Consider the following 14941-nt stretch of genomic DNA (forward strand, 5'->3'; position numbering starts at 1 on the left):
GGGCTGAAACCTAAGCCTATCACAGAACGTCTACAGTGCACACTAGTACACAGCTTCAGTCTAAGCTGTGCCTGGGTCAGTCATTAAGGGGAAACAGCTAAATACTAGAGATGAGACTGTCAGCATGGATTGTTTGCCTTTGTTTTATGGGTTCCAGAACTTGTTTTTTGTTTTTTTTTTTTTTATTAAAAGACAAAACAAAAAACCTCATCAAGAAATAAAACTGTAAGATAAAACATTGTTTTAAACTTGGTATAAAATATTTCTAAATTTTCTAGATAAAGACTCTTCATAGTGCTAGAGAGATGGCTCAGTGGTTAAGAACACTGTCTGTTCTTCCAGAGGACCGGGGTTCAATTCTCAGCACCCATATGGCAGCTCAAAGCTGTCTGTAACTCCAGCTACAGGAGATTTGACATCCTCACAGATAAAAATGCAGGCAAAACACCAATGACAATAAAATAAAAATATACAATTATTTTTAAAAAGACTCCTTACGAGCTGTTTCACATTATTTAGTTTATTCATTGTTATTGAAGTGGTTTGAGAGATACTTACTGAATAGCTGGATTTATTTTTTGAAGAATATTAAACTTGTAATACTCCAGGTGGACCTATTGATTTCTGAAATGGTGCTAATTAGCCTTTCTTTCTGGGAAAAAAATCTTGAAGTTAAATATAACTATAAATACATTTGTGGAGCCTCTTTGGATCACATAAAGCTGCTGACTGTATGGCATGGTGAGTGAACTATGTGTAGTTTTGCTGTGCACATAACTGCTAGAGCAAGGATCTGGAAATCCTTTGGCTTTACCTTAGTCCCAGTCTGAGCTGTGCAGATGTCACTCTTCATTTATAAACTGGAGACAGTATCTTGCTCATAGAATCCTCAAGAGGATAAAAATGAACTGTGCCAAAAACTTTTATCATATTCTATCAGAAATCAGCCATATGGACAAGCTGCTTAATAAATGTGTTGAAATAGTTGGAGAGATGATAGACATTTAAAAAAGGAAATACTCAGGCACCTGTTCTGGTAAGAGAGGTAACATGTTTGGGCTTAGAGACTGTTTCTCATTACAGATTTATTTCCTTCCTCCCTCCCTTCCCTGCTGTCCTGCCCCAGGAAACTAGCCATTTACAAAAGAAAAACTGACAGGCCACAAACTTTCCTTAGGAGACTACATGCATCTACTAACTCAGGAAGCTCCTATCTAAGTTCCAATAAACTGTTACTTTTTACCAAGTGGGCAATGATTAGAAAAGCCCTTAAAGCATCGTTTCCCAGGAGCAGATGAGGTGGCTTAGTGGGAAGTGTGGCTTATGAACAGGCCTGACTCCCAGAGTTTGATCTCAGGATCCCACAGGTGGCAGAATTCCCAAGAGTTGTTCTCTGAGACCTCTGTAAGCACACTTGACACTCACATGCACAAACACAATAAATAATAAATGCAATTTTAAAAGAGGTTCAGGGGAAAACACTTGATAGCTGCCCATAAAAATGCCAATTCTTAGGTGCTCTTAATTTGGAATGTTATCACAGGGCTCAAAGCCATGATATTTTCTATAAGTGGTTAAAATTTTATGTAAGATAGAAATATAAAGGAAACCTTATTTTAAATAATTTTGAGAATTAGAAAAGTAGTCATAATTTGATTTGTACATCATTGAAGTTAACAGAAAGTAAATTATTCTGAAATTGTGATTTTCCACAAAATCAGCATAAGAATTAAGAAACCAAAATTTGTAGCAGAATGAAGACAAAATAATCACTAAGAAGAAATGTGACTACTTACTGCATCTGACTTTTGCCACATTCTTTTATGTCCTTCTTATATAACTTTATAGTTACTCCAGAAACATAGGAAAGATAAATCATGTCACAGATGAAGTCACTTGAAGACAGGCTCAGAGTTTGCTTTGTCAAAGTCAGTATTGGTCCTAGGACTTCTCCACCCCACAGCTCCCTGCTACCTGCCACCTCTCCCTAGAGTCACAGTGAGAAAATAGGACCAGAATAATTGTGACTAAAGTTCTTTGTGTTTGTTTTGTTGTTGTTGTGTGTGTTCGTGTGCTGTGTGCTATTATTTTGGTTTTTTGCAATTACAGTCTCTCTGTTCCCTTTATTCCCTCCAGAAACTTCCATGTACCCTCCCTCTCTCTCTCCCTCAAGTTCATGACCTCATTTGTCACCAGTTATGCATGTATGTATGTATGTTTTCAGGACTGACTGTTTGGCATTGGATAGCCAGTTGATGTGCTCTTGTCTGGGGAAGGCTAGTTCTCCTGCTCTCAATCTTTGAACATTTAATATTCTCAAATTTGCCAAATAAAACAAAGGGGTAAAAGATAATTTTCTAAAATAAAATAAAATAAAATAAAATTTACCCAGAGTATCTAGAGAATAGCTGCCTGGCATTATATATATATATGTATATATATATATATATTGGTTTTTCGAGACAAGGTTTCTCTGTGTAGCTTTGGATCCTATCCTGGCACTCGCTGGCTTTGAACTCACAGAGATCCACCTGCCTCTGCCTCCCGAGTGCTGGGAGTAAAGGGGTGTGCCACCAATGCCCGACCTATCATAAATATTTTTAAAGCAAAGCTTTTTTAAGTCCAAATTTTATTTCTTTTCTGTTGATCCTGATATACAAACATTTGGGGAAATGACACTTCTTTATTTTCAGTAGCTTCTAGGCCTCTCTGTTCCTTGATAGGAAATGGAATGGTCTTTTTCTCTTAGGCAATTTAAGTTGTCATCTTTTGATGAATTTATTTAAAGCTAAAAGCTTTTCCTTTTCTGTGAAGGAAAAAAAAAAGTATGGTTGAAATGTCATGATTCACACAGGACACTGTCAGATAAACCACTCAACAATGAGCTGACTGATTGTAATGCCATCTCTTTATTATGTATAGAACTAATTCTATGATATTTATTTATTGTAGGATGTAATTAAAACCATTGTGCAGGGTGGTGGCATTAAGCATCTAGTTACCATGGCAACTAGTGAACATGTAATAATGCAGAATGAAGCTCTTGTTGCTTTGGCACTAATAGCAGCTTTGGAATTGGGTAAGTACCTCGCTGACAAACTTATTTTTTACTATTTTTATCTTGGATGAAAGGAAGCACAGGAGTGGAATTGAAATCAAATAGAACCTTGTCTGTGGAAGTATTTTGCTAGTGTCTACTTAAATCTGAATATATGGAAAATCATGTAAGTTGCTGTCACAGGTGTTTCCTGTAACTCTATGCTTTGTCTAACATTTTTAGATCAGCACTTTGGGGCTTAACTTTTAAGTAATATATTATTTAGAAAATACATAAAACATTTTCAGTAGACTTTATAATTGAAATGAAACCTGGAATATCACAGTAAGAAATGTAACACAAATAATAAAAAACCCAGAGACAGATATTAAGGTTCAAGCTGCAGATCAGAAAAGCAAAGCAGCCAGCCAATAGCTCTTACCTCAACTAAACTGAAATGGCAATCCCATCTCCACAAACCGTCGGAGACAGTACTCTCCATGAATCCTCAGAGGCAAAATGCTCTTGAGTTCCTGTCTCATATGCCTTTCTCCGCCTAGCCATATCACTCCTGTCTCCTCCTCCCTAGTGCTGATCAAAGGCGTGAGCTCTGTTGTTACTCTTTCAGACTGATTCACTTTTGTGTAGCCCAGGGTGGTCTTGGACTCACAGAGACCAATCCATCTGCCTCTGTCTCCTGGGTCCTGGGATTAAATGTGTGTACCACCACCTTCTGGCCTCTATGGCTAATGACTGGCTTTGCATTCTGAACCCTCAGGCAAGCTTTATTAAATAATAAATAATGTATCACCATGGCTGGGCATTGGTAGCTCAAGCCTTTAATCCCAGAACTTGGGAGGCAGAGGCAGGTGGATCTCTGTGAGTTCAAGGCCAGCCTAGTCTACATGCAGAGCGAGTGCCAGGATAGGCTCCAAAGCTACACAGAGAAATCCTGTCTCGAAAAACAATAATGATGATGATGATAAATCACCACAAAATCAGAATCTTGGCAGAGTACTTGCCTAGCATGCACAAGGTCCTGAGTTCAATCCCTTTATGCCTGGTGGTCCATATCTCTAAATTCCAGCATTGCCAGGGTATTAGAAGATCAGAAGTTCAACATCACCTTTGCTGCATAGTGACTTTAAGGTCCACCTTGTGTGTGTAAGCATTGCTGCTTGGATGGAAAGGTGTCCTGGCCGTTAGGAGCCAAAGAATACCACAAAGTCACTGTAATCCTTGCAGCTTACAGCTCTGCTCCAGAGGAAAGTTTTCTCAATTCAAGTGTAATAGCTATGCTCTGGCAGGGGATAGTTTCCTCAGCAAAAATGTTATAGTTCTACTCCAGTCCAGCTCTGTCTGGTGAAAGTTGTTACAGCTGGGCTCCACTAGGCTGTCACACTGCACAACAAATTGAGAAGAACAAATCCAGGAGGATGGCTGCCTCTCAGCAGCAAGCTGAACAGGGTAGAGTTTATATAGGGTTTCTTGGGGGAGAGGTGTAATGATACCTCTTTCCGCCAGCCATCCAAGCCCTGCCGCCATGCTAGGGCCCCCAAACAACACACAGAGTCTCATGTTAGTTACAATGCTGTTGGCCAATAACTAGGATTTCCCATTTGCTAGCTCAGTCTTAATTATCAAGCATAACTACTAATCTATATATTTTTATAAGATCTCATCTTACCAGCCTTGTGTCCTCTCTTCCTGGCGATCACATGGCGACTCTCCATTCCTACATTTCCCAGAATCCTCCTCAACTCCTAGCCCACCTATCTTGCTTCCCTATTGGACAACAGTGCTTTATTTATCAACCAATAAGACAAACATATGCACAGAAGGACTTCCCCTATCAGAGAGGGGTACTTTTGAGGGTGGCTTGGGATTGGTGGATTTTTGTAGCCTGGTTCTGGGGCAAGCTCAGGGATTGGTGGAATTTCAAGTCCTGGTCTTGGATATAGTCAGGGCAGGGTACTTTACCTGGCCCTTTTCTCTCTGCAGTTCATGTGAGACCTTGTCTCAAAGAAAGAGGGGGAGAGAAGGGTAAAGGATGGTGCTCCTATTTTGACCCAGACTTTCTATGCCTGCTGTTTCTGATTCTCCCTTTAGAAATCGCTACATTTTTTTCTATCACTTTAAAGTACTGCCTTTATCTAAACTCTCACCTCTGTCTTTTGTATGGCTGTGTTCCAAACTTTCCACAAAGCAAAATTAGTTACTGTCTGTGATTGTTGGTGGTTGTGTGTGTACAGCATCCGTGTGGGCAGAATTCTGCATGAAAAGCCAAGACACAAATAGAATCAGACCCTGATAGCTGTCAGCCAGAGATGGTATATCAGAGCCACATAACTTTTGGCTAAGACCCAAAACTGCTTTACAGCACACCCTGCCCATAGGGTCTTTTAAGTAGAGAAGCATGTTCTTTGCAAATAGGGGTAATGTGGCTTCTTCCTTTCCTATTTGCATCACTTTTTATATGTTTCTCTTGCTGCACTAGCTAAGACTTTGAGCTCTCTATTAAACAAGAGTTGAGAAGAGTGGGTAGCCTTATCATGTTCTGAATTATAACAGGAAAGCTCTGTTCTTTTCCGAAGTTAGTATATAACTTCATCTGTGATGGTGGTGTGTAGCCTTTAATGTATAAGGTATATTTGTCTACTGATTTCTCTATAAATTTTCTCAGATGCCCTTTCTTTGTCGTGATGTCCTGAAGTACTTTTCTATGATATTCTGAAGTACTTTTCTGATATATTTATTGGTTTTCATATGTTGAACAAGCCTTGCAACCCTGTTAAGAAATCTGATTATCTGTGGTTCAGAATCACCTTAATGTATTCTAGGATTTGGTCTGCTAATACATTGTTGAGAAATTCTTGTTGTGTGCTCACCAGAGAATTCAGTAGTAACTCTTACGTTTTTTTCTTGTTAGGGTATCAGGCTACCCTAGTCTGAGAAGTACTGATGTTAGATCTTCTTAGAAGCTTGGTAGAATTCAGCAGTGAATCAGCCTGTGTCTCTTTATTACTTACTGCTTCAATCTCATAATTTGTTATGGGTAGGTCACATGAGTTAGAAATCACTCCATTTCATCTAGGTGTTTCAGCTTTCAAAGTGCCCCCACAATGATCTTTTGGCATTCGTTGTAACAGCTCCCTTTTCATCTCTAATCCTATTAATTTGGGTCTTCTCTTTTAGTTTGGCTAAGGATTTATTGAACATCTTAGGTTTTGGGGGGAGGGGTTGTTTGGTTGATTAAGGGAGCCACTCTTTGATTTGTATTTTTTAGTCATTTTCATTAGCTTGTACCCTAATATCTATTAGATCTTGCTGTGTGTTGGATTTGGTGATTTCTTTAGTTTGTTAGAACTCTGAGGTCCTGATATATCCATGTGTGTACATTTGTATTTATAAGCTTCTCATTTTAATATACCTTCACTGAATCCAAGAATTCATGATAAGAAATAGTACTGTTGTTATTTTCATGAGATTTTAGGAATTTTGTATCTTGTTTCTTCAATGACTGTTAATTTAATAGTGTAATTTTATAGCATATAAGTATTTGTATAGTTTCTGATGTTTCTCTTTCTAATGACTTCTAATTTTGCTTACTGTGCTCTGGTAAGATGGAAGGAATTATTTCAGGCTTTTTAGTGTTTTGTTGTTGTTGCCTCTGGGTTATCTGTTAAGGTTTGTTTTGAGGCCTATGATATGATCAGATTTAGAAGTTTCCATTATGTCACTAAGGAAAATGTATGTGTGTTCCTTATTGGTTGGGTGGAATCTCTGGTTGGTCTGGAGTGTAACTTAGCTTTGCAGCTTCTTTGCTGGGTTGTTTGGCAGATCTGTCCTAATCTGAGCATGGAGGATTGGAATCCCCTGTGTTCTTTGTGTGTTTGTTGAAATCTGAAGCCCCAAAATTCGGTTCCCAGATGGTACCTGTCTTGATGAACTGTCGTCCACATTCCCTCCTGACAGGTCTGGAGCTAGAGTCTACTTGAGTGCAGGGATGGGTCTGGTTTTTCTGCCAATTAAAGGGGTAAAAGGCAGGAGAGAAAGTTTGCAAAGCCAGATTTTATTTAAAGTGAAAGCAGGGGAGGTAGGGGAGGAGAGAGAACTGGAATCCACATTTCTCCAGGAGAGGGAGGGGTTCTATCTTTGGGTGACTGTGTCAGAGTGTGAGTTTTTCCTATGTACCCCCCAGTTGATTTACTCACAGACAGAAAGGCTGACTGATATGCAGCCTGTGTCCAACTACATTTGCCTAGGGCAAGCAAGCCTGCACATTCTAGCTTCAGGGGAGAAGAAACAGGAAGTAGGCACCGTCCCCACTATTTTAGGACATGGCATGAGAAACTCTGCTCCCAGGGCTCCCTTTTCCCTACCTATCTTACCTTCTAACGACTAATCCTAACCCCTGTCAGCTCTACCAGCGCGCTGTTTGCCTTGTAGATTTATACAGCCTTACACTCCCGTGTTTGTACATCTTGCCTGTGTTCCCTAGAGACAAGAGATCACTTTTTTTTAATCCACTCAGTCTGTGTCTGTTAATTGGCAGATTGAGGCCATTTGCATAAGGTAGCATTTAGAAGGGTTTGCCGATTCCTGTGATAGTGTTAGGTGACGTTCTGGTTGACTGGATTATCTTCCTTCTGTTAGTATTAGCAATTTTCTGTGTTGGGTGTGATGGACCCCTCTGGGCTCTCTGTTCATCTGTTCCTCTCATGCAATGTTGACTTACCCTTGTATTCATGGATGATGCTGTCTTCTTTCTCTATGCACACTCCTTAAGAATCTTCTACTGTGCTGGCTGGCCTGCTTGGTATGATTTGCCTCCATTTGAGTTTGTTTTGAACTGTCCTTATTTCTCCATGAGTTTCAAGAAATAATTTTATTGGATATAGTAATTTTGGTGTTAGTCACTTATTTTCAGGGCTTGAATTATGATGTTCCATACTTTCTTGATTTTTAAGAATGCTAATGAAAGATAGAGTATTTTGGTGTGTTTTCCCCTTACAGCTTTTAGTGCTGTTTCTTTGTGTTCTTGGCATCTTGCCTGTGATCTGTCATGCATAGGGTCTTCTCTGTTTAAGTTGTTGTTTCATTGGATAAATTGCCTGACTCTACTCCTCCTGCCCTGTGGATTCTTAGGTTTGATTCCTTGAATACTTCCAAGATGACTTAGGAGTTTTTGTCATGTTTCTTTTTTTATTTATATATGTCTGAATGTATTATTGTATTGTTTTGTCCTTTCTAATACTGATTTTTTTTTCTGGTGAAATTAAAAAACACAAATCACAGAAAAGTAGGTAACAACTAATGTTTTTTAATATTGGAAAAAAATAACAGCTAAAAGTTTGTGGTTTTGGCTTTTGTTTTGTTTTGTTTAAGCAGCTCTCTTAACCTATCCTATAGTCTTTTCATAGAGATTCTCATGGCTCCTTTTTGGGAAGTTCTCTGTAAGTAGTGTGTTGATGCAGAAACATTGTTTAGCCTGATGGCACTACCACCATCCACAGTGGCTGTGACACACTCTGTTTCACATTGTAGGTTCCGCCGAGAAAGACCTTGAAAGTGCTAAGCTTGTACAGACTCTACACCGACTGCTGGCAGATGAGAGAAGTGCCCCAGAAATCAAATATAACTCTATGGTCCTCATCTGTGCTCTCATGGGATCTGGTAAGTATTTCTTCTGTCACTTGATACCAGTGTATGCCTTCCATCATACGTTAAATGTATAGTTACAGTAAATGATGACTGTTAAAAATTAATTTCTACTGCTTTTTAAAGAGGATACAGAACTTGCCCTCAGAGGGCAGAATAGGGTGTCAGATCCCCCTAAAGCTGTAATTAAGGCAGTTGTGAGCTGCCAGATGTAGGTATTGGGAACCAAACTCTGTTCTCTCTCTGTAAGAGCAAAGATGTGCTCCCGACAGCTGAGCCGTCTTCCAGCTCCCAAGATTACTTGTAAACTGAAACTGTTCCCAAAGGGTTCTTCTAAAACAGTGTCATATGGTACAGACAGCAAAAATCAATGTGATTATCAGTGCCAAAATTCATGGTTATGTAAAGAACAAGTTCTGGTTTTATATGTTGTAGTATTAACTAAAGACTTTATTCAAGATATCATCCTGTATATTGGTATATGTACCGTGGATACTTGGATGAATATTCATTCTACTGTTTTAATTAAATTCTGTGGGGTGATATGATGGTATTTCCTGTATTCTTGCTGATGCCCTGAGTATTGAGAGAAGAGTATGGAAGCCCCCCTCCCTGTAATAATAGAGCCAGAAGGACACTTACACATGCATTATCAGTGTTTTCTTAGAATGTCAGTGGTTGGTAGGCATGTATTGACTTGAGGACTCCTGCAGTTTCTTGGTAGAGTAACTCTTCTGTCTCCATGTCCCTCTCAGTCTCTGCTCTCAAGTTTCATTTATGTATTGTTAACCAGCATCGCTACTCCTACTTGAGTAGCATTTTCATTTTTTTCTACTCTTAGTTTCAGTCTACAGTTTTGTTGCTAACTTTGAAGTATCTGGTAGATAATCTTTACTTGTGTCATTTTATAATCCACTCTTCAGTGCTTTCAATTGTTTTACTAACACCACTTCTAAGGGAAAGTTACTCCTTTTTCCACTTAAATAGCTACCCCCAGCCATTCTAAGTTATGTCTTCTTAGCAACAAATTCAATTTTCCCTCTTTACAGATGTTTCATTAATCCCTTCATTTTAAAAAAATTTCTATAGTCAACTGATTTCATTGTACATCCTGTCTATAGAAAGATATGGTCCTTTCTAGTGAGAAATCCACTGTCTTCTGTTTCCTTTATACAGTGTTTCAATTTTTTAAGTTGTAAAATGTATCTTGAAGCACAGATTGGAGTTTATCATTTTTGAAGTTTGTTCAGCTTTTAGAATCTACATGGGTTCGTGTCTCTTATTAAATTGGGGGAGTATTTAACCATTATTTCCTGGGACTCTCTTTAAAGTCTGTCATGTTTTCTTCTTGTTCAAGGTCTCTGATGGCACAGATGTGGGCTCTTTAGTCGTAGTTCTGTAGGTTCCTGGTGCTTTATCCTTTTTTCTTCTATTTCATTTTTTAATCTATTATTCAGACAGTAATATGTTGTCTCATCTTAATATTTAGCAATTATTTCTCAGATCCTTTTATTCCAGTATTAAAAGTATCAAGTTGTATTTCAGTTTTCTGAAATGGTTACTTTAGTGCTGAAATTCCCATTGGCTGCTTTTTCCTTCTCCTTTCCTCCTGAGATTTTTTCCGAATTGTTTCAAGCATATTCATAGGCTTCCGATGAGATAGTTTCATTGTAATGAAATCCATAAACATAGCTTTACCATACTAGCCATTCTTCAGTGTATGGTGGCACTAAGTGTGGTCACTTTGCTTCTTGACCACCAACATCTCCAGATTTTTCCAAACTGACCTGTCTACATTAAGCAGTAGCCCCTCCCCCCAGTTGTCCCTTTGCCTCTGGCTGCTGCAAGTCTGTATTCTGCTTTTTATATTATTATTCTAGGCACATCATGTGAGTTGAATAATAAAATATTTGTTCTGAATGCTAAGTGACATTCCGTTGTATGTGAATATGACATTTTATTCCTTCCTTGACACTTTCTTATTTCTACCAGTCATGCCACTTAACACCAATATAAAAATCACTCATCAAGTCCCTGCTTTCCGTTTTTTGGGGTATATAAAAATAGAAGCATAAGATCATAGGATAAATCTGTTGCATATTTTGAGGAGCTGCAATACAGTCTTCCAAAGGGGCTTGGCTGTATAACATTTCTGCCAGTAATGCCTATCTATGGCTTCTAGTTTTTAGCATCCCAACTAACCCTCCCCCCTTTTTTTTTTTAATAATCACTTCTCAGTGAATATGAGGTGATTGTTTTGATTTGCCTTTCTGTAGTCGTCAGTGATACTGGAGAATCTTTTCACGTGCACACTGAAAGTTGTTTTGTATGGTTCCTTTGTATGTTCTGACATTAATCCTTTATCATATGTACGATTTATAAATAATCCTCATTCCATTGGTTATCTTTAAATTCTGTTGATAATGCTCTTTGATGTACAAAAGCTTTTTATTTTAATGAAATCCCATTGGTTCATTTTTCTTTTTGTTGCTATATCCTAGAGTAAAATCTAAGTTTCAGATTATCGCTCCATTGTGAGTTTGTGTGTAGAACAGGCATCAGTTTCATTCTTTACATATGGCAATCCAGTTTCCTCACCACCATTTGTTGAAAAGCCCTTTCCTGACCCATCTTGACTCCCTTATCAAATCAAATGTAAGTATTATGGGTCTCATTCTATTCTGTTGGCCTGTGTCTGTTTCTGTAGCAGAACCTGCATTAAAGTCAAGAAATGGGAGACACTTCTGGTTTGTTCTTTCTCAAGGTTATTTTGTAAACTTGGGGTCTATTTAAGATTCTATGTGACTTGCTGAGTATAGTGGCCCATACCTTTATTCCTAGCACTCAAGAGGCTGAGGCAGGTGGATTTGATTTCTGTGAGTTTGAGGTCAGCCTGGTCTACGTAGTAAGCTCCATAGCTCATCACATAGGACATCCAGGCTATAGAGAGAGACCCTGTATCAAAACAAGAAGGAAAAAAAATTCTATATGACTTTAGGATGTATTTCTTCTTTCTGTTTTTACTAAAAGATTAGTTGTGGTGTTTGGACATACCAAAATTAATACACCAGGAGCCAAGGAAATGGCCCCACTTGCCACCAAAGCCTGTGCATAGTTCTTGGGATCCACATGGTTAAAGGAGAGTCAGTTCCCACACACTGTCATCGAACCACAATACATGCCCAGTGGTATAAGCTTGTAGTTTAAGTGCAAATTTAAAAAAATAAATAAATAAGCATATTTAAACGCCATTCTTCCCAGTAGCAGGCTCTCAGTCATACTGGGAGTCCTGTACTTTCTTACAGTTAAAGCTAAATGAGCCAGAAAGGTCAGGAAAGGTGAACTAGAAAGAAAAATCTAAAAAGGAAGTGAGTTTCACAGAATTTATTCAAAGTATATGAAGTAAAAACTTCACTTAACACAGAATTTTACAGGTTTTTAGTAAACTAGCTTTTTGCTGAAACTGCTGATGGGGTTAAGTTGTAGATTACTAAATGTTGAGATTAGATGATGAGCTGTGTTTAATTACTGCTTATTACTGTAAACAACTGTAGACTTAAGAGCCTAATGTAAATTTTTATAAATGACAGTGCATTCCTAAAAAAGATATTAAGAACTGTTGCATTCTTTCCTGATTTATTCCTGGTTTTATAGCTGTCTAGTCAAATCATCAGGTCTATGTTTGGGGTAGACTATGCAGTGAGATTAGATCAGTGTAGCAGAAATGTGAGCATTATCTTACTTTTCTCTTCCAGAATCTCTCTACAAGGAAGTGCAGGATTTGGCCTTTCTAGATGTTGTATCCAAACTTCGAAGTCATGAGAACAAAAGTGTTGCCCAACAGGCCTCTCTCACAGAGCAGAGACTTACAGTGGAAAGCTGAGAACTGCCGCTCCCGGCACAAGGCATCACCCCAGCTGACCACCCAATGTTCTCCATCCAGCTGCTTCCTCGGCTCCATCCTCTTGTGCATGCGTGTAATGTTCCAGTACCAACCGAAGAACTCTATAGGTACCTGCCTAATAAGATCTCTCCACCCATAGTTGATGTGAACACAACTGTCCAAACAAGTCTCCACCCATAACTGTTATCCTGTATCCCTGGCGCTCGAGCTACATTAAGTAGAATGTGCATGTTGTAGCCCTATGATGATGTAAACTTGGTACTACATGCTGACTTGCTCTTCACCTGCAGTAAGCTCCATAACAATGTACTGGTAAATTAGAAACAAAGAATGCAGCAGGATCTGTCTAGCTTATTTAAAGATGAAACTGAACAGTAAAAGTAGCACCATATTTTTGGGTGCTTAGGAAGCACAGTGATAAAAAGCCGTATGGCTGCTCACTCATTAGTCTTCTACTAATGTCAGGCCCATTGTGCCTAGAGTTGAATAGATTCAATACTCACTCTTTCCCTATGGTTTCTCCTTTTTCTGAACTGTTTAGGCAATTTGCCAAACAACATGGCAAGACTTCATTAGGCTTCTCATTCCATCTTTAACTGAGAGCAGTACAGAGGCCCATTGCTGAGCTGTTTTCAGTGTGATCAGAACAAAGGGGTTAAAGAAACCCTAGCATGCTGGACCATGTTGGATCTTGCCCATATTTTACATTCTGATTTGTGTGTGGTTACATCTAGAACTTCCATCAGTTAACTAGCAATTGTCCAACACGGGTCGCTAAAACTTACTTGCCATATGTTTCAACCAAGGAAAATTGAGTACAGCTTGTTTGGTGGAGAATGGATTTTTTTTTTCTATCTCTCTCCATTTTTTCATCTTTCAGGCTGAAAGTAAGGAGTTTCATCTTTCATACTCCTTTTATATATTGTGCTACTCTAGATGGATATAAGAGGAAACATGAAGATGTAAGCTTGTCTACATTAAAGAAAGGAAGGCCAGTTTTAAAAGCCATAGTAGCCAGTCCGGTACATTTTGCAGATGGCCTCATAGCAGTCATTGTTAAGAGTCTCTCACCTCCACTTGCCCACTGAGAACCACAGTAATCTCACAGACTGCAAGCCAGGACTCGATGTTAGAAACCTTCTTGGCAAAATGTAGTGTGCTCGTCACTGCCACTAACCACTACCAAGTGAGTTTTCAGAGCTTTGACACACAATCTTTGTAAATTAATCAGGACTCCCTGTGACCTACCTTCTAGCACCCAAGTTTGATCCCTGCTAATATATATGGGAAGGTAGGCTCCTTTACAAGGCTGGAGGGCAGTGAGAGGGGCTGCTGAACAGGGGACCAGCTCCTTCCTCCCCAACAGGAGATATAGGTATCTCTGCATTATCTAAATCGGACTTTGGTTTTCACAATTTTAAATTCAACAAAGATTTACTTAAAGTAAGTACAAACCTGACTAGCAATTCCCACTGATGGCCAAATAAGGGAACGATTGTGACTGCTTGTGCTACACTTATTGTAGGAATGAGCTCTTTAAAGTCTTTCTCCTGGGCTGGATAAGTGGACTAATGTTGCATAATTCTGTCCATATTAATAACTTAACAAATAAATAGCATATGAAATTACAGTGGTATAACTTGGTTTCTCTCTCCATGTTGTATATAGTTTCACAACAACAGGGCTTGTTAATAGTTGCTACTAAGTGTTGGTGAAGAATGAATTCTTCCTCAACTTTCAGACTGCCAGCAAAAAAAAAAAAAAAAAAAAATTCAAAAAAATTCCAGATAGACTGATAGATAAGATTTGGATAGTTCTACTTCCTGATTGTTACAACAAAACACTTTATGGATTGCATTCTTACTGAAAAGCATTATAGACAAAAATCTCAGAATAGAAACATTCCAAGGTCATAGATTTGAAAAATGGTACCATGTGACTCAGCTGCCAGCAATCAATTCAAGCTAATAGGAACTCCTAGCTCCACCAAAACCAAGTGCAGTCCACGTCTCCAGAGGATGGTGCTCTTAATTACAGAGGCCACAAATTAGGAAATTCAGTGCTAAGTCCAGGCAGTTGGTGGAAGAATGAAGACCAGATAATCCTTCATCTCCAGCTAATTAAGCTCAGCCTCAGGGGCTAACATTAAATGACTTTGCTACCCCAGAGCGCCTTTTAAAGGAGACAGTGGGAGAAACAGCACCACAAGCTGGCTAAGACACTTATATAGGTGAGCATCACTGTACAAAGTTTGTACAATTAATAAGCTAAACAGCCATTCTACTCAGTGTAGCCATAACATTTCAATTGCACAAGTATTATCAAGTGATATAAAATGA

The 14941-nt window shown here is 38.8% G+C and overlaps 1 protein-coding gene across 6 annotated transcripts in view; it reads left to right on the plus strand.

Annotated features, from left to right (window-relative positions):
• Rap1gds1 (Rap1 GTPase-GDP dissociation stimulator 1) overlaps window positions 1-14238 on the plus strand; it is a 126785-nt gene extending 112547 nt beyond the window's left edge. For all 6 annotated transcript variants that reach the window (XM_027395826.2, XM_027395827.2, XM_027395829.2 and 3 more), the window contains 3 exons: window positions 2953-3079; window positions 8585-8713; window positions 12454-14238. In XM_027395826.2, the coding sequence (XP_027251627.1) occupies window positions 2953-3079; window positions 8585-8713; window positions 12454-12581 (384 nt within the window). In that variant the 3' untranslated portion in view covers window positions 12582-14238. The remainder of the gene's footprint in view (window positions 1-2952; window positions 3080-8584; window positions 8714-12453) is intronic.
• The last annotated feature ends 703 nt before the right edge of the window (window positions 14239-14941 follow it).

This window comes from Cricetulus griseus (assembly GCF_003668045.3).
Source record: "Cricetulus griseus strain 17A/GY chromosome 1 unlocalized genomic scaffold, alternate assembly CriGri-PICRH-1.0 chr1_0, whole genome shotgun sequence".
Taxonomy (NCBI): domain Eukaryota; kingdom Metazoa; phylum Chordata; class Mammalia; order Rodentia; family Cricetidae; genus Cricetulus; species Cricetulus griseus.